Source organism: Bombina bombina, chromosome 9 (genome assembly GCF_027579735.1).
Source record: "Bombina bombina isolate aBomBom1 chromosome 9, aBomBom1.pri, whole genome shotgun sequence".
Lineage (NCBI taxonomy): Eukaryota > Metazoa > Chordata > Amphibia > Anura > Bombinatoridae > Bombina > Bombina bombina.
Window position 1 is genome coordinate 174,103,029 of NC_069507.1, and position 21,110 is coordinate 174,124,138.

Here is a 21,110-nt window from a genome sequence, read left to right on the forward strand (position 1 = left end):
AAATTAGAAAGTTGCTTAAAATTGCATGCTCTATCTGAATCATGAAAGAAGAAATTTGGGTTTAGTATCCCTTTAATGTTGCGGTTTAAATAATAAAATAATTTGTATTATTATTATCAGTTATTTGTAGAGAACCAAGAGATTCCACAACACTATAAAATATAGGTATGATATGCAAATTAATGTTTAAAGGGAACAAACGGGTAGAGGGCCCTGCCAAGAGTTGCACTGTTGTAAATCAGCTCTCATGAAGGTGATCTACAAATAGCTGGGCTCGTAGGCTTACATGTTCAGGGGGTGCAAGGAGATAACACAGGAGGAGAGGAACTGAGATTAAAAAAAGATTAGCATAAATTGTATGCCTCCCTGAACACTGTAAAGAGCGTTTGAAACTTTCAAAACTAGGGGAGAGTCTTGTGGAGTGAGGCAGAGAGTTCCACAAGATAGGAGCCAGTCTGGAGAGCTCCTGTAGATGGGAGTCTGATGAAGTAAAAAGAGAGGAGGAAGGAGCAGGAGGTCATGAGCAGAGAAGGGGACAGGAGGGATGGTATCTGGAGACAAGGTGAGAGATATAAAGGGGAGCAGTGTTGTTAAGGGCCTTCAATGTCAGAGTCAGAATGTTGTGTTTAATTCTGGAGGCTATAGGAAGCCAGTGAAGGGACTGGCAGAGAGGTGCAGCAGATGAAGAGCGACATTCATAATGGATTGTAAAGGAGCTAGATGGCAGCTAGGGAGACCAGAGAGGATGGAGTTGCAGTAGTCAAAGTGGGAAATGATGAGAAAATGGATTACTATCTTAGTTGTGCCTTGTGTGAGTAAGTGTCAGATTTTGAAGATGTGAGGAGTTAAGAAAGATCTGAGTTAAGTGTGACCCCTACACATCGGGAATGCAGGGTTAGGGTATTATCAACAGTCATAGAAAGATGGGGGCTGGAGATTTTGGAAGAAGGGGGAAAATAAGAACTCAGATTTGGAGAGATTTAGCTTAAGGTAGTGAGAGAACATCCAAGATGAAATATTAGAAAGACAGTTAGTGACACAACTTAGCAAAGAAGGGGATAGGTCTGGTGCAGAGAGGTATATTTGGGTGTCATCAGCATACAAATTATATTGAAACCCATAGGACTTTATTAAAGAAAATAATGATAGATTGAGAAAAGAAGGGGACCAAGGACAGAGCCTTGTGGCACCCCAACAGAAAATGGTAAAGGGGCAGAGGATGCGCCAGAGAAAGTTATACTAAAATGTACAGTTAGACAGGTAGGAGGAGAACCACAAGAGGGCTGTGTCGCAAATGCTGAAGGATTGGAGGGTTTGAAGCAAAAGCGGGAGGTAAACAGTATCAAAGGCTGCAGACAGATCAAGAAAGATTAACAAAGAGAAGTGGCCTTTCAATTCTGCCGTAAGTAGGTTATTAGTAACCTTAAAGGGATACTGAACCCACATTTTTTCTTTCGTGATTCAGATAGAGCATGCAATTTTAAGCAACTTTCTAATTTACTCCTATTATCAATTTTTCTTTGTTTTCTTGCTATCTTTATATGAAAAAGAAGGCATCAAAGCTTCTTTTTTGGTTCAGGACTCTGGATAGCACTTTTTTTTATTGGTGAATGAATTTATCCACCAATCAGCAAGAACAACCCAGGTTGTTCACCAAAAATGGGCCAGCATCTCAACTTACATTCTTGCAATTCAAATAAAGATACCAAGAGAATGAAGAAAATTTGAGAATAGGAGTAAATTAGAAAGTTGCTTAAAATGTCATGCTCTATCTGAATGACGAGAGAACATTTTTGGATTCAGTGTCCCTTTAACAATTGCTCTCTCTTTGAAGTGTTGTGGGCGAAATCCAGATTAAAATGGATCAAGGAGGGAGTTTAATGTGAGGAAATGTGATAAACGTGTATATACCAGCTTTTCCAGACATTTAGAGGCAAGGGGGAGTAGGGAAATAGGCCGGTAGTTGGATGGGGAGGTTGGATTGAAAGAAGGTTTTTTGAGGATAGGTGTGGGTTACATATATGTCCATTACAAAAACCTCATACCTACTTTTTTTTTTGGATATGCCTTGAAATCACACTTGGCTCAGAACTTTATTTTACTCCCCACATTAACTCCTTATCTAACTCCTGCCACTTCCACCTTAAAAATATTTCTTACATTTGTTGCTTCCTCACTCAAGACACAACTAAGATTCTTATCCACTCCCTTATCATTTCCCGCCTTGACTATTGCAATTCCATCTTCTCTGGTCTCCAAAGCTACCATCTGTCCCCATTGTAATCCATTATGAATGCCCCTGCCAGGATCCACATCTGCTGCACCTCTTTGCCAACACCTCCATTTCCCTCAAAACTAAAATTTTTGACCCTAAATACAAAGCCTTCATTAATACTACACCCTCCCTATATCTCTTCCCTTGTCTGCAAATACTCCCTAACCCGCCCCCTCCACTCTGTCCAAGACCTACTTCTCTCCTCCTCTCTCATTACTTCCTCACACTCACTTTTCTAGAACTGCACCTATTATATGGCACTCCTTGCCTCATTCAGTCAAACTTTCCTCTAGTCTGAAAAACTTCACGTGTTCCTTTAAAGGGACAGTCTACCATAGAATTGTTATTGTTTTAAAAGATAGATAATCACTTTATTACCCATTCCCCAGTTTTGCATAACCAACACAGTTATATTAATATACTTTTTACTTCTGTAATTACCTTGTAGCTAGGAACCTTCTTCCAGCCCCCTGATCACATGACTGTGACTGTTTATTATCTATTGTCTTGCATTTAGCATTGTATTGTGCTAGATCTTAAATAACCCCCTGTGCCTGAACACAGTGTAATCTATATGGCCCACATGTACTTTCTGTCTCTGTGTTGAAAATAGATTTAAAAAGCATGTGATAAGAGGCAGCCCTCAAAGGCTTAGAAATTAGCATATGAGCCTACCTATGTTTAGTTTAAACTAAGAATACCAAGAGAAAAAAGCAAAATTGATGATAAAAGTAAATTGGAAAGTTGATTAAAATTAAAAGTCCTATCTGAATAATGAAAGTTTAATTTATACTAGACTGTCCCTTTAAAACATACCTGTTCAGGGTTGCATACAACTTACTTTAAGATGTCTCTACTATTCATTTTTTCCCTCTCCCTCAACTCCCCATGTATTTCCTTTAGAATGTAAGCTCATGAGTCCACCTGTCCTGTTGATCATTGTGTGGTTTACAGTGACTCAATGGCAGGGCCATTATGATTTATGTAAATGTCTTCTGATTAGTTTACTCCATAGCTGTATGCTTAATGTTACAGAGCTGCTAAGATGTTGGTACTTTATAAATAAATGGAAATAATAATAATAATAGAAAATGTTTAAATTATATTAGTGAAAAAAAACTTGAAGAAGAAGTGTTGAGATCAGATACGGAAAAACAATGTGAGGTTTGCTAAAAAATTGCAATGTCTAGCACTGTTTTCCCCAGTAACAAACCCAAATTGGATGCTCCAAATAAGGTAAATGATGAGAGTAGGATTTGGGCATTTAAAAACAATTGCAGCAAACAAGGTGTTACTGTATTCCGAAAGTTTACATATTCGGCTGAGATATTCATTTTTTGCAAGACTAGAGAAAGTGTTTAATATCCCTTTAAAAGAAGCACAGTCTTCAGGGTACAAATTAAAAATTGAGAACAGAAGTCAATTGAAATGTCATAAAATTGTATGTTTTATCTGACCCATAACATTTTACTTTTAATGTACATATTCCTTTAAGAACAAATAATGTGAAATGAAACAAAGTTTGTTTGCAATGAAAATATATATATACAGTTGCAAAAAGGTTTTAAAGTTTTACCTGTTGATTTATATCAGAGAAATTATGATTGTCTATTCCAGATTCAGACACGTTTTTTGCCAGCTGCTTCTGATTATTGTCTATAAACGTGATATTATTTATGTTGATTTCAGTGTCATTTAAAGTTTTGTTAACTTCACCTGTGTACTAAGAAAGAGATTACATCATTTTACATTTATCTTCAAAAATATTCTCATTTTCAACAGCTTATGAGCTTAATCTTAAATGGACATGAAACCCAAAATGTTTCTTTTGTTTTTCAGAAAGAGCATACATTTTTAAATAATTGATTTATTTCTATTACATTATTTGCTTTGTTCTTTTGGTATCCTTTGTTAAAAATTATACCATACCTAAGTAGGCTGGGGATCAGAAATGCACTACTGAGAGCAAGCTGCTGATTGGTGGATGCACATATATGGCTCGTTGCTCTATGTGTTCAGCTAGCTCCCTCTAGTGCATGGCTGCTCTTTTAACAAAGGATACCAAAAGAACGAAGCCAATTTGATAATAGAAGAAGTAAACTATAACGTTTGTTACAAATTGTATGCTCCATCTGAATCATGAAAGCAATATTTTTGGTTTCATGTACCTTTAACAGTTATTAGTCAGAATCCTGGTGAAGGTAGAAATGTCCAAGTTGTAGCAGGGCCTCTTATTCCTAAATCCAACTACCTATACCCTCCATTTTTAGGTTTTATTTGCTATGGTAAAAGGTAACATACATCCTATATTGATAAATCAATCCTGCCGTCTTCCTTATATCTATAAAAGTTCTGTTATTTCTTCGAGGAACCTGGGACAGTTTAAACCTCATCCCAAAATGCCTAACCCTTCAGAATGAACGATCACCTTACCCCACCCCTAATACACTTATTTATGTCTTCATTTAAAAGGACATTCTAGTGTAAAATATCCATAGAATCCAAGAGCATTTTTATTTTAAAACAAATTCCAGGGCTCCTATAGCACTCAAGTTAAATAAAATACCCAATCAGAAATATGCATCCAATTTCTGGCCATATTCTCATATGGAACAGATTTGGGTTGCAGCTTTAATTTTGTTTAAGTTTTTTGATTGAGTTAAGTATATAGTACAAGGAGAGAATTAATTAAAAATAACAAATTTTCTTCAGTTCCCAATGATCTATAATTAAAAATAACAATTTTCTTCAGTTCCCAATGATCTATTTTACCTGCTGGATTGTATTAAATTGTTTACAAATAGTTACTTAGCCTTTATATTGGCATTTGAAATAGCTGATTTAGCCTGTAGTATCCCTACCTATACTAAAAATTTCTATACCTAGGTATAGGCTATTGAGAAACTATGTAAACACAATTGTTCTTTTTAAGTATTGTACAGAAACAGAGATAAGAAAGGGAAGCATTTGAGTGATAAGATAACAAGATCTGATCTGTCTGCAAGCTTAGCCTATTTCGATGGGTTGTGGTTTCAAAGAACAAATCCAACTATTTCTTTTGCAAACAAAAAAAACATAAATTAGCAATTTCTCAGACATTTTATATGCTGCAGTTGGTATAACAAGTCATGGGGAACATATTCAGGGAAAAACAATTTTACAGCGAAAACTGTCTCTTTAAATGAACCGGACACCTAAGTATAGTATAGGTGTCTGATGTCAATGCTGGTGAAAGTGTATAAGTTATACATAAAAAGATTGCTGTAGAAAAAGGGCCTGAATCCAATATGCATATCTAATTGTCAACATAAAATACATAAATGCTAATGAAAGTAAACTGGATTTGAATTTTAACACATAATATGGTGTCAATTAGAAATGAGAGTTTACACTAACCTTACTGATATCCAGCTCCGCATCTAAATTGAAAAGCCTATTTAAATCTAGAGTGCTCCACAGTGAATAATTATTATGGCAATCTCTGCAAGAGAAAGAAAATGTTAATAATGTAAATCTGCAGTCTGTTCCATGGTAAGATTGTATTCTGGCATGAATATATGCTGCAAATGTGAAACGCCCCTGCTTTCTCCTCTCTCATCTTTGAACACCTCCCTTACTTAGGGGTATCTAAATGCTAAAGTCAGCTTATCCTTTTTGTTGGTGTTGCTGTTGTTGTATTTAGTATTGTTTATCTCAGATAGAAACGTTGGATTCACACTTGTTGACAAATTAAAGGGACAGTCTACAACAGCATTTGTATTGTTATAAAAGATAGATAATCCCTTTATTACCCATTTCCCAGTTTTGCATAACCAACACAGTTATAATAATATACTTTTAACCTCTGTGATTATCTTGTATCTAAGCCTCTGCAAACTGCCCCTTTTTTCAGTGCTTTAGACAGACCTGCAGTCTAGCCAATCAGTGCCTGCTCCCAGATAACTTCTCGTGCACGAGCACAGTGTTATCTATATGAAATACGTGAACCAACACCCTCTAGGGGTGAAAAACTGTTAGAATGCAATCTGAAAGAGGTGGGCTTCAAGGTCTAAGAAATTAGCATATGAACCTCCTAGGTTAAGCTTTCAACTAAGAATACCAAGAGAAGAAAGCAAAATTGGTGAAAAAAAGTAAATTGGAAAATTGTTTCAAATTACATGCTCTATCTGAATCATGAAAGTTTATTTTGGCCTAGACTGTCCCTTTAAGTTTATTTAAAAATTGAACTTCCAAGATAATTTCAGAATGGACTTCCAGACTTTAAAAAAAATGTCTTTCATGATTCAGATAGAACATACAATTTTAAACAACTTTTCAATTGACATATTATCAAATTGTCTTTGTTTTGTTGTTATCCTTTGTTGAAAAGCAGAGATGTATGTGAGCTCAGGCGTGTGCACGTTTGCATCACTATATGGCAGCTGTTTTGCAGCAATGTTAAACATTAGCTGGAGCACTAGATGACAGCACTATTTCCTGTTGTGTAGTGCTCACGACGTGCACGCTACCTATATAGATATTTCTTCAACAAAGAATAACAAGAGGACAAAGTAAATTGGAAACTTTTTAAAATTGTATGCTCTGTCTGAATAATGAATAAACCTTTTTGGGTTTTATGTCCCTTTAAGGACTGAGCATTACAGACTTAACATAGTCTCTTCAAGAACAGCTGAATTGAAATATTCTTTGCAATTTGAATTGGTTTGTATTTGTTATCCGAAACATCAATAAAGCTTAAAAAAATTTAAACTTTCATGATTCAGACAGAGCATGCAATTTCAAACTTCCCAAATGACTTCTGTTATCAAATTTACTTTGGTCCCTTGGTATCCTTTGTTGAAAAGCATACCTAAGTAGGTTCTGGAGCAGCAATGCATTACTGGGAGCTTGCTAGCTGCGGATTGCTGACTGCATATAGCATATACAGTATCCCACAAAAGTGAGTACATCCCTCACATTTTTGTAAATATTTCATTATATTTTTTCATGTGACAACACTGAAGAAATGACACTTTGCTACAATGTAAAGTAGTGAGTGTACAGCCTGTATAACAGTGTAAATGTGCTGTCCCCTTAAAATAACTCAACACACAGCCATTAATGTTTAAACCGTTGGCAACAAAAGTGAGTACCCCCCTAAGTGGAAATGTCCAAATTTGGCCCAAAGTGTCAATATTTTGTGTGGCCACCATTATTTTCCAGCACTGCCTTAACCCTCTCGGGCATGGAGTTCACCAGAGCTTCACAGGTTGCCACTGGAGTCCTCTTCCACTCCTCCATCACGACATCACAGAGCTGGTGGATGTTGGAGACCTTACGCTCCCCCACCTTCCGTTTGAGGATGCCCCACAGATGCTCAATAGGGTTTAGGTCTGGAGACTTGCTTAGCCAGTCCATCACCTTTACCCTCAGCTTCTTTAGCAAGGCAGTGTTGTCGTCTTGGGGGTGTGTTTGGGGTCGTTATGTTGGAATACTGCCCTGTGGCACAGTCTCCGAATGGAGGAGATCATGCTCTGCTTCAGTATGTCACAGTACATGTTGGCATTCATGGCTCCCTCAATGAACTGTAGCTCCCAGTGCCGACAGCACTCGTGCAGGCCCAGACCATGACACTCCCACCACCATGCTTGACTGTAGGCAAGACACGCTTGTACGCCTCACCTGGTTGCCGCCACACATGCTTGACACCATCTGAACCGAATAAGTTTATCTTGGTCGCAACGGACCACAGGACATGGTTCCAGTAATCCATGTCCTTAGTCTGCTTGTCTTGAGCAAACTGTTTGTGGGCTTTCTTGTTCATCTTTAGAAGAGGCTTCCTTCTGGGACGACAGCCATGCAGACCAATTTGATGCAGTGTGCGGCAATTGGTCTAAGCACTAACAGGCTGACCCCCCCACCCCTTCAACCTCTGCAGCAATGCTGGCAGCACTCATATGTCTATTTCCCAAAGATAACCTCTGGATATGACGCTGAGCACGTGCACTCAACTTCTTTGGTAGACCATGGCAAGGCCTGTTCTGAGTGGAACCTGTCCTGTCAAACCGCTGTATGGTCTTGCCCACCGTGCTGCAGCTCAGTTTCAGGGTCTTGGCAATCTTCTTATAGCCTAGGCCATCTTTATGTAGAGCAACAATTCTTTTTTTCAGATCCTCAGAGAGTTCTTTGTCATGAGGTTCCCCGTTGAACTTCCAGTGACCAGTATGAGAGAGTGTGAGAGTGATAACACCAAATTTAACACACCTGCTCCCTATTCACACCTGAGAACTTGTAACACTAACGAGTCACATGACACCGGAGAGGGAAAATAGGTAATTGGGCCCAATTTGGACATTTCTACTTAGGGGTGTACTCACTTTTGTTGCCAAAAGTTTAGACATTAATGGCTGTGTGTTGAGTTATTTTGAGGGCACAGCAAATGTACACTGTTATACAGGCTGTACACTCACTACAAAGTGTCATTTCTTCAGTGTTGACACATGAAAAGATATAATAAAATATTTACAAAAATGTGAGGGGTGTACTCACTTTTGTGAGATACTGTATGTATATATATATATATATATATATATATATATATATATATATAATCATTGGATCACCTGATGTGTTCAGCTAGCTCTTGGCAGTGCATTGTTGTTCCTTTGATAACAGTACTTTAGCACAAATCAGGAGCACCAGAATGTCCGTTATAATAGAACATAACTTTTTTTTATGATATTACAGCTTAGTATAAAAAGTTACAGGTTGTAACCAAATATTATCAGAAAGTAGCTATGACTACGGCTAATGTTGAAACGCGTTAGCACAATAGGCATTGCATATGCTACTTTCTGATAATTTGTGCTAAAGTACTAACGTTTGGATCTGGGGAAAAGTGAGCACAGATATAATCTGTATCAGACATTGGGAGGCTGCTGGAGAAATTGCTGCACTAATACGGTTTGGAAGCGAGATACTCGGACCAGATGACGTCATCAGAGGTTGCCACAGGTTGAAAGAGGGAGACGAGCGGTTATACAGACGGAGGTTTCATCCACAGCACAGGAGTGCACAGAGAACCCCGGACAGCAACAGCTGACACGCTAAAGGTTCTCCTTAGGACCAACCAGAGCAACTTGGAAGTTTATACAGAAAAGTCTGGTTACCGACCAGTAAGAGTTCAGTGTAACTAACGTTAGTTTCAATCTTCAACGTATAATCTCAGCAAGTTTTCTGTGACTTGCAATGACGGAATTTTGACAGCCTCCCCAATATACGAATATACCTGTTGTTGTTTCTAATTAACCTTACTGACAGTGCTGAGACGTTATTTCTTGACTGCTATTTGCCTTTAACAACAGGACACCAAGAGAATTAAAGGGACAGTCTAGTCCAAAATAAACTTTCATGATTCAAAAATAAAGTAAAACATGTGAGGAAGAATGAGTGTGTGGTCAGAACAATAGACCTATTTATATAGTTAAGAGTATAATCACCTATTAGATGAGTGAAGATAATAAATTGAGTTGGCTGGAGAAAAGGGGCCAATAAGGGATATAAGTGGATATTATGATTGTGGAAGTGAGCGTGGATAAATAGAAAGTGACAAAAGTGAAGAAAAATTATAATGAGTAACTAAAGAATAAAAAGGTGTTATAAGTATACAAAATAATTATTAAAATCATTCATGCCATTAGGTTTTACTGAGTTTAAACGGTAGATCCATTTACATTCAAGTTTAAGTAATGTTTTCTCAAGATTGCCTCCTCGTATACCAAGGGAGGCTTTCTGAACAACCATATACCTTAGATTTGTGGTAGAGCACTTGTGATGTAATTGAAAATGTTTTGCAACAGATGTTAATTTTTTACCACGCGCTTCATCCTGGTTAGCATTTTTTATGTTGTTGGCATGTTCGAGAATACGAACCCTGATTTCTCGGGTCGTCATGCCGACATAAATCATTTTGCATTGACAGAAGAGAACATATACAACCGCAGTAGTTCTGCAAGAAAAATGAGAGACTAATGTGTATAAAATGACCATCTCTGTCTTCGATGGTCTTGGACTTCATCACATATTGACAGGCAGAGCAAGTACCACAGGGATACATCCCTGGGTTAGAGTCCTTTTTCTTAGTTGATCTCACATAATGGCTAGATACAAGTCTGTCCCTTAAGTTTGTGGGTCTTTTATACCCAATAGAAATTCTATCACCTATAGTTACTTTCAAAGAGGGGTCATTGAGTAATATCTTCCAATGTTGATTGATTATTTTAGTTACTTCTGACATTTGTGGGTTATATGTAGTGATCAATCTTGGATTTGATTTATCCATATTTTTGACCTTTGGGACAAGTAAATTATCTCTGTTAATATTCAAGGCCTTATATTTGGCTCGCTTAAGTGCTTTCCTGCTATAGCCTCGTGCCATTAGTCTGTCCATTAAGGCTTTACTTTCTGTGAGGTATATTTCAGCACTAGAGCAGTTACGTCTGAGACGCAAAAATTCCCTGAAAGGGATTGCCTTAAGGATGCAGGGTGGGTGGGCACTAGATCTATGTAACAGAGTGTTGGTCGCTGTATCTTTTTGGTAGATGGTGGTATTGATAAATCTGTCATCTTTCTTAAATATGGTTAGGAAGGAGATTTTATGCTGATCAGCTGAATAAGTTAATTTGATGTTTTTGTTGTTCACATTAACTTTCGTCATGAACTGATCCAATTCCTTAGATGTCTCTTTCCATATAAATAAGACATCGTCAATATATCTTAACCACAACGGAATGTGGTCAGTATATTCTTCTAATTCAGTTGAAAAAACATCAAAAAGCTCCCAATGTCCCAAAAACAAGTTGGCATACGTGGGTGCGCAAGCTGTACCTATTGCAGTACCTTGCGTTTGTAAATAGTATCTATCGTTGAAGGTAAAAAAATTGTGTGTTAGAACAAAATGCAATAGTTGAACCACAAATTTGTTATGATCTTCATTATATTAGTATTAGATGATAAAAAAACAGAATTTATGCTTACCTGATAAATTTCTTTCTCTTGCGGTGTATCCAGTCCACGGATTCATCCTTTACTTGTGGGATATTCTCATTCCCTACAGGAAGTGGCAAAGAGAGCACAAAGCAGAGCTGTCCATATAGCTCCCCCTCTAGCCCCACCCCCCCAGTCATTCGACCGGAGGTTAGGAAGAAAAATGAGAAACCATAGGGTGCAGTGGTGACTGTAGTTTAAATAAAAAAAAATTACCTGACTTAAATGCCAGGGCGGGCCGTGGACTGGATACACCGCAAGAGAAAGTAATTTATCAGGTAAGCATAAATTCTGTTTTCTCTTGCAAGGTGTATCTAGTCCACGGATTCATCCTTTACTTGTGGGACACCAATACCAAAGCTTTAGGACACGGATGAAGGGAGGGAACAAGACAGGTACCTTAAATGGAAGGCACCACTGCTTGCAAAACCTTTCTCCCAAAAATAGCCTCCGAAGAAGCAAAAGTATCGAATTTGTAAAATTTGGAAAAAGTATGCAGCGAAGACCAAGTCGCTGCCTTACAAATCTGTTCAATAGAAGCCTCATTTTTGAAAGCCCATGTGGAAGCCACTGCTCTTGTAGAATGAGCAGTAATTGTTTCAGGAGGCTGCTGGCCAGCAGTCTCATAGGCCAAACGGATTATGCTTTTCAGCCAAAAAGAAAGAGAGGTAGCCGTCGCTTTCTGAACTCTCCTCTTACCAGAATAGATAACAAACAAGGAGGATGTTTGTCTGAAATCCTTAGTTGCTTGTAAGTAGAACTTTAAAGCACGAACTACATCAAGATTGTGTAACAGACGTTCCTTCTTTGAAGAAGGATTAGGACACAGAGAAGGAACAACTATTTCCTGGTTAATATTCTTGTTAGATACAACTTTAGGAAGAAAACCAGGCTTGGTACGTAAAACTACCTTATCTGCGTGGAACACCAGGTAAGGTGAATCACACTGCAAGGCAGATAATTCTGAAACTCTTTGCGCAGAAGAGATAGCTACCAGAAACAAAACTTTCCAAGATAACAACTTAATGTCTATGGAATGTAAAGGTTCAAACGGAACCCCTTGAAGAACTGAAAGAACTAGATTTAGACTCCATGGCGGAGCCACAGGTTTATAGACAGGCTTGATTCTGACTAAAGCCTGAACAAACGCTTGAACGTCTGGTACCTCTGCCAGACGCTTGTGTAAAAGAATAGACAGAGCAGATATCTGTCCCTTTAAGGAACTAGCTGACAATCCTTTCTCCAATCCATCTTGGAGAAAAGACAATATCCTGGGAATCCTAATCTTACTCCATGAGTAACCCTTGGATTCACACCAACAAAGATATTTTCGCCATATGTTATGGTAGATTTTCCTGGTGACAGGCTTTCTAGCCTGAATCAGGGTATCTATAACTGACTCAGAGAACCCACGCTTTGATAGAATTAAGCGTTCAATCTCCAAGCAGTCAGACGTAGAGAAACTAGATTTGGATGCTTGAACGGACCTTGTATTAGTAGATCCTGCCTCATTGGCTGTATCCATCGTGGAACAGATGACATGTCCACTAGGTCTGCATACCAAGTCCTGCGTGGCCACGCAGGGGCTATCAGAATCACCGAAGCCTTCTCCTGCTTGATTCTGGTGACCAGACGAAGGAGAAGGGGAAACGGTGGAAAAACATAAGCCAGATTGAAGGACCAAGGCGCTGCTAGAGCATCTATCAGTACCGCCTTGGGGTCCCGAGACCTGGACCCGTAGAGAGGAAGTTTGGTGTTCTGACAGGACGCCATCAGATCCAACTCTGGAGAGCCCCATAGCCGAGTTAGCTGGGCAAACACCTCCGGGTGGAGTTCCCACTCCCCCGGGTGAAAAGTCTGACGACTTAGGAAATCCGCCTCCCAGTTGTCTACTCCTGGGATGTGAATTGCTGAGAGCTGGCAGGAGTGATCCTCCGCCCACTTTATTATTTTGGTTACTTCCGTCATCGCTAGGGAACTCTTTGTTCACCCCTGATAATTGACGTAAGCTACAGTCGTGATGTTGTCCGACTGAAATCTGATGAATTTGGCCGCAGCTAGTTGAGGCCATGCCTGAAGAGCGTTGAATATCGCCCTCAGTTCCAGAATGTTTATCGGGAGGAGCTTTTCCTCCCGAGACCATAAGCCCTGAGCTTTCAGGGAGTACCAGACCGCCCCCCAGCCTAACAGACTGGCGTCGGTCGTTACAATGATCCACTCTGGTCTGCGGAAACCTATTCCCTGAGACAGGTGATCCTGAGACAACCACCAGAGAAGAGAATCTCTGGTTTCCTGGTCCAACTGAATTTGAGGAGACAAATCTGCATAATCCCCATTCCACTGTTTGAGCATGCATAATTGCAGTGGTCTGAGGTGTATCCAAGCAAAAGGGACTATGTCCATTGCCGCTACCATTAACCCGATTGTCTCCATGCACTGAGCCACAGATGGCCGGGGAAAGGAATGAAGAACTCGGCAAGTAGTTAAGAGCTTTAATTTTCTGACCTCCATCAGAAATATTTTCATTTCTACCGAGTCTATGAGAGTCCCTAGGAAGGGAACCCTTGTGAGAGGAGAAAGGGAACTCTTTTAGATGTTCACCTTCCATCCGTGAGACCTCAGAAAGGCCAATACAATCTCCGTGTGAGACTTGGCACTTTGGAAGGATGGCGCCTGAATTAAGATGTCGTCTAGGTAAGGCGCCACTGCTATGCCCAGCGGTCTTAGAACCGCCAGGAGAGACCCTAGCACCTTTGTGAAAATTCTGGGAGCAGTGGCTAAGCCGAAAGGAAGAGCCACAAACTGGTAATGCTTGTCCAGAAAGGCGAACCTGAGAAACTGGTGATGATCTATGTGGATAGGAATGTGTAGGTATGCATCCTTTAAATCCACGGTAGTCATATATTGACCTTCCTGGATCATTGGTAAGATTGTCCGAATGGTCTCCATTTTGAATGAAGGGACTCTTAGGAATCTGTTTAGAATTTTTTGATCCAGGATGGGTCTGAAAGTTCCCTCTTTTTTGGGAACGACAAACAGGTTTGAGTAAAACCCCAGCCCTTGTTCCATGATTGGAACTGGGTGGATCACTCCCATTGTATGTAGATCTTCTACACAGCGTAAAAACGCTTCTTTTTTTGTCTGATCTGTAGACAGACGAGATACGTGGAACCTGCCCTTTGGAGGAGAACCCTTGAATTCTAGAAGATATCCCTGGGATACATTATCTAGCGCCCAAGGATCGTGTACATCTCTTGCCCAGGCCTGAGCGAAGAGAGAGAGAGTCTGCCCCCTACTAGATCCGGTCCCGGATAGGGGGCTACCCCTTCATGCTGTCTTGTTGGCAGCTGCAGGCTTTTTAGCCTGTTTATCAAATAAAAAACACAATTTGAAAAAAACGTTACTATGCCTTTAAGAAATAAAAAGAGCGCACAATTTTACAAAACAGTGAAAAATGCACCAATTCTCTTGAAATTTTCACAGTATGTACCTAAAGCTTCAATAAGATTGCACCACAATTTACAGAACGATTAGCCCCTTAATGCACCACATTCACTTTACCCTCCCGTAGAGAGACCCTAGTGCTTAGAGCCGGCAAAGAGAATGACTGGGGGGGTGGGGCTAGAGGGGGAGCTATATGGACAGCTCAGCTGTGTGCTCTCTTTGCCACTTCCTGTAGGGAATGAGAATATCCCACAAGTAAAGGATGAATCCGTGGACTGGATACACCTTGCAAGAGAAATACTTGATGGCTGCTATCCCATCTGCATGTCTTATATTTGTGTAAAGTGACTCAACGTCTGATGTGACGAGCCACATATCGTCAGTTAGCTGTATATTTTGTAATATTTGTAATACCTCCATAGTGTCACGAACGTATGAGGGTAATGTGGTTAGATATTCTCTTAACCTTAAATCAACATATCTGCTTGTGTTTTCAGTTAAATTCTCGTTCCCGGAGACGATGGGTATTTGGGAGTTTTTGTGCACCTTTGGCAGGAAATATAGTGTAGCGACTTTGGGGTACTCTGTAAGTAAATACTTTTTCTCAGTGTTTGATGATGATGTTATTTGCCCAGGCTTGTTTAACTAAGTTATTGTATTGTATCAAGTATGAGCTTTGAGGGTTAAAAATTAGTTGTTTATAGCATGTAGAATTAGACAGCTGTCTAGAGGCTTCGTCAGTGTACATTTTTGATGGCCATAATACCACGTTTCCACCATTGTCAGACGGTTTTATAATAACGTCATGCCAAGATTCAATCTCTTTCAGAGCTTTGAATTCTGGTGATGTTAAATTATGACTCTTTTGAGTGACAGGCAGTTGTTCAATTTGATGGCAGACCATTTTACAAAATATCTGAATTTCAGGTGAAGTAGACATGGAGGGAACATAAGTAGATTTAGGTCTAAGTGCAGTTTGCCACTTATTTGAATTAGGAAGGGTTACATCATTTGGATTAATAATGTCATCATTACTAAGTTGTTACAGTAGATCAACTGTACTTAGATCTGCTGTATCTAAAACATTAGGATTATAAGCATATATCTTTTTCAACATCAACTTTCGTGAGAAGAGATGTATATCTTTTATTAACTCAAACTTATTTAGAGAATTAAGTTAAGCCAATCAGAATATCATAAATGGTAATCGGGCATATCCAACCATTGTTTGAGGAGAGTCTTTCAGACTCATAAATATTACATTTCAGCAGCGGCTCGCCACCCCTCTGAGGAAGCGTTTTTTGTGAAACGTACGTCAGGGGTCCTCTGGGATAAGCTTTGTCTTTCCCTTTTTTTTAATCTGCTCACCCTTGTTTGTTCTGGCATCTGCAGCATCATAATATTATAATCGTTAAAATTAATTTTAATTTAGCCCTCAGATTGTAAGGGCTTAGCCTATAATTATATTTATGCTGCCTGATATTCTAAACAGTGAAATCTAGATTAATTTAGAACTTCAGTTCAACTTGGGTGTAGTGTTTTTAATTCATGTATGTGTGGTTAATATATTATTTACTTAATAAACTTTAGTGTATGAATGTGTTACTATATAAGAAAATTATTTTAAAGATATATATTTTTTCTCTGATTTTGTATGGGCTCAGTTGGCCATTTTTTCTCTCACAGATTTGAGTTACCTATCTATATTTGTAAGTCTATTTACAATTACTTGTTAGTTGGACTTTGCTCTTTAACTCTAAATCTGTGGCAGGAGGTCGTAATAGTTAGGAGATTATAATACTCAAATTTGGCTATTTGCCTTTAACTACTAACCTCCTGTTTATGCTATACTCTGTCCTACCCCCACTCTTACTTATTCTAAAATATTTAACTAGTGTTTGCAAGGCGGGAGTGCGGCGGTTTAGGGGTTAATATATTTATTATAGTGGCGGCGATGTCCGGTTTGGCAGATTAGGGGTTAAAATATTTACTTTAGTGTTTGCGATGTGGGGGGCCTCGGTTTAGGGGTTAATAGGTAGTTTATGGGTGTTAGTGTACTTTTTAGCACTTTAGTTAAGAGTTTTATGCTCTGGTGTTGTAGTGTAAAACTCTTAACTACTGACTTTTAAATGCGGTACCAGTCTTGACAGGAGAAGGGTGTACCGCTCACTTTTGGTCAGACTCGTAATACCGGTGCTATGCAAGTCCCATTGAAAATATAGGATACGCAATTGACGTAAGTGGATTTGCGGTATTTCAAAGTCTGGCCAAAAAAGTGAGCGGTACACCTGTACCTGCAAGACTAGTAATACCAGCGGGCGTTAAAAAGCAGCGTTAGGACCTCTTAACGATGCTTTTTAACCCCAACGCACAACTCGTAATCTAGGCCTTTGTTTCTTTTTCTATAAAGGGTGGTTTGTTTAACATTTTCAGACCAATGCAACAAATATGGAAAAAAGCATTGCTTTTTGTCTAAAAGCTAAAAGCATGATCACTGCTTTGCTCCCTATGATACAAGACGTATTTCTTTAGAGCCAAATGAAAACATAAAAAATGTTGTCTTTCTGTAAATCTTATTTTTTCTCTTCCCACACCTCCAACCATAAACTTCTTTAAAGAAAAACAAATTTGTGCTAGGGTTACCACCTCAGCCATATATTTTCTTAGACAGTTATGCGTTATACATGCTGCAGGGTGTGCAGGGAGGAACATGAATACTGCACATCCTGCAGCATGTTTAACTCATAACTGCCCAAGAAAATATGGCTGAGGTGGTCATCCTAAGTCTGACTTGTTATAATCATTTGTGCATTATTGTCTGATAGAATCTGTATTTTTTTAAACAAGTGGTTTATTCAGTACTTGGTAATGTTAAGCTTAGCTTACATAGTTTACCTTTGAAATGTGCATTTGTATACCTAATAATTTTATATGATTTATAAGCTAATAATCACATTTTATTTTAGATACGAACAATAAAATCAAATGGTCAAGTATTCCTTAATATCTTTTTCTACAGCTATAATAATGGAAAAAAAAAAAAAAATTACACACCTGTACAGCGAAGATATGGTTGCATTGGTGCCATTAAGATATTTGGAGAGATTCAATTGTGGAATAAGGTTTGGAGTATCAAGATACTGTCAAAATAGGAATGAAAATAAGAAAATAGTTTAATATACTTTATGGGGGGGGGGACCTACCTGAAAATATAAAATGGTGGTTTATAAAATGGTTAGATAAGGGAGCAGATTATTATATAGTTTTATCCTTAAATGAAAGAGACATGAAATCCAATATATCAAGATTCAGATACAACATACAATTTAACAAAAGACTCCAATTTACTTCTATAAATCAAATGTACTTAATTCTCATGGTATTCTTTGTTGAAGACAATACCTAGGAAGGTAGCATGCCATACACAAGAAAGAAATATATGACAGCAGTTTTGCTAAAGTGGTTTTAAGCACTAGGTGGCAGCAGTGTTTCCATATAGTTAAAGGGACACTTAACCCAATTTTTTTCTTTCGTGATTCAGACAGAGCATGCAATTTTAAGCAACTTTCTAATTAATTTTATTATCAATTTTTCTTTGTTCTCTTGCTATCTTTATTTGAAAAAGAAGGCATCTAAGCTAAGGAGCCAGCAAATGTTTGGTTCAGCACCATGGAAAGCACTTTATTGGTGCTGTCCAATCAGAGAGGAAAACCCAGGTTGTTCACCAAAATGGGCCGGCATCTAAACTTACATTCTTGCTTTTCAAATAAAGATAGCAAGAGAATGAAGAAAATTTGATAATAGGAGTAAATTAGAAAGCTGCTTAAAATTGCATGCTCTATCTGAATCACGAAAGAAAACATTTGGGTTCAGTGTCCCTTTAAAAGCATTCCTGCAAAACTGCTGTGTGCATGTTCCTTAATGTACCTACCTGCTTTTCAACAAAGGAAAACAAAATAAATTTGATAAAAGAAGAAAATTGGAAAGTTTTTTTAAAACTGTATGCTGTATCTAAATCATGAATTTTTTTATAAGAAATACAAAAGTCAATATGTCAATGGAATATATGGATTATAAAAATAAAGTTTCAAATGAATGTGCAAGGATATCTATTACCTTCTTTAGTAAACTTCACATCCTAGATACTTTCTAAAATCATCCAAAAAAAACCCCAAAGAAACACTAACTCCAAAATATTTCTTGTGTGCAAAGGAGTGTAACGAAGGCAACTTCTGTTGTTTCAGAGATTAGTCCCAAAGAGATTTGATTTACTTCATAGTAGAGTATCTTTATGTTGCTATGGCTGTATGTTGTGTCACTTTTCTACACTATCGCTGTTTCCGTGTCATTGTTGGCGGCCATGTCTCAGTGCTGACAAGGTTGTTCCCAACATTAAAGCTATTTATTGACGCAAACTACAACTATTTGGGGTCTTTTTGTATTATAATTAATTAGGATGTAAATGCCAGTTCAGGTTGGGACCCAGAGGTGGAGTATTGAATAGAGTAAATACAAACTGTATTCACTGTTCCGTCTCAGGTACCCAACTAAAATTCATTATAATCCAAATAGAGCAATAATGAACATAGCTTGCATCAATACACTGCACCAGTGGTGGGAGAAAATGTATTCTGCAGTGACGTTAAAAAATGGCAAAAATGAGGAAAACACCACAAGTTGTTGCTAAGATATTTACAAATACTGTACAATAAATAGTATAATATAAAACTAAATATTGCACATGAGTTACAAAAACATAATTTATGCTTACCTGATAAATTCCTTTCTTCTGTAGTGTGATCAGTCCACGGGTCATCATTACTTCTGGGATATTACTCCTCCCCAACAGGAAGTGCAAGAGGATTCACCCAGCAGAGCTGCATATAGCTCCTCCCCTCTACGTCACTCCCAGTCATTCGACCAAGGACCAACGAGAAAGGAAAAGCCAAGGGTGAAGTGGTGACTGGAGTATAAATTAAAAAATATTTAACTGCCTTAAAAACAGGGCGGGCCGTGGACTGATCACACTACAGAAGAAAGGAATTTATCAGGTAAGCATAAATTATGTTTTCTTCTGTTAAGTGTGATCAGTCCACGGGTCATCATTACTTCTGGGATACCAATACCAAAGCAAAAGTACACGGATGACGGGAGGGATAGGCAGGCTCTTTATACAGAAGGAACCACTGCCTGAAGAACCTTTCTCCCAAAAATAGCCTCCGATGAAGCAAAAGTGTCAAATTTGTAAAATTTGGAAAAAGTATGAAGCGAAGACCAAGTTGCAGCCTTGCAAATCTGTTCAACAGAGGCCTCATTCTTGAAGGCCCAAGTGGAAGCCACAGCTCTAGTAGAATGAGCTGTAATTCTTTCAGGAGGCTGCTGTCCAGCAGTCTCATAAGCTAAACGAATTATGCTACGAAGCCAAAAAGAAAGAGAGGTAGCGGAAGCTTTTTGACCTCTCCTCTGCCCAGAGTAAATGACAAACAGAGAAGACGTTTGTCGAAATTCCTTAGTTGCCTGTAAGTAAAATTTTAGAGCACGGACTACATCCAGGTTGTGCAGTAGACGTTCCTTATTTGAAGAAGGATTTGGGCATAAAGAAGGAACAACAATCTCTTGATTGATATTCCTGTTAGTAACTACCTTAGGTAAGAACCCAGGTTTAGTACGCAGGACTACCTTATCCGAATGAAAAATCAAATAAGGAGAATCACAATGTAAGGCTGATAATTCAGAGACTCTTCGAGCTGAGGAAATAGCCATTAAAAATAGAACTTTCCAAGATAACAACTTTATATCAATGGAATGAAGGGGTTCAAACGGAACGCCCTGTAAAACATTAAGAACAAGGTTTAAACTCCATGGTGGAGCAACAGTTTTAAACACAGGCTTAATTCTGGCCAAAGCCTGACAAAAAGCCTGGACGTCAGGAACTTCTGACAGACGTTTGTGTAACAGAATGGACAGAGCTGAGATCTGTCCCTTTAATGAACTAGCAGATAAACCCTTTTCTAAACCTTCTTGTAGAAAAGACAATATCCTAGGAATCCTAACCTTACTCCAAGAGTAACCTTTGGATTCACACCAATATAGGTATTTACGCCATATCTTATGGTAAATCTTTCTGGTAACAGGTTTCCTAGCCTGTATTAAGGTATCAATAACTGACTCAGAAAATCCACGTCTTGATAAAATCAAGCGTTCAATTTCCAAGCAGTCAGCTTCAGAGAAGTTAGATTTTGATGTTTGAAGGGACCCTGTATCAGAAGGTCCTGTTTCAGAGGTAGAGACCAAGGTGGACAGGATGACATGTCCACCAGGTCTGCATACCAAGTCCTGCGTGGCCACGCAGGTGCTATTAGAATCA

The 21,110-nt window shown here is 38.6% G+C and overlaps 1 protein-coding gene across 3 annotated transcripts in view; it reads right to left on the reverse strand.

The window, feature by feature from the left end:
- Window positions 1-21,110, reverse strand: part of LOC128640138 (prominin-1-A) — a 161,285-nt gene that overhangs the window by 31,549 nt on the left and 108,626 nt on the right. For all 3 annotated transcript variants that reach the window (XM_053692493.1, XM_053692492.1, XM_053692491.1), the window contains 3 exons: window positions 17,798-17,883; window positions 5,672-5,756; window positions 3,852-3,998 (listed from right to left, as the gene is read on the reverse strand). In XM_053692493.1, coding sequence (XP_053548468.1) covers window positions 3,852-3,998; window positions 5,672-5,756; window positions 17,798-17,883 — 318 coding nt within the window. The remainder of the gene's footprint in view (window positions 1-3,851; window positions 3,999-5,671; window positions 5,757-17,797; window positions 17,884-21,110) is intronic.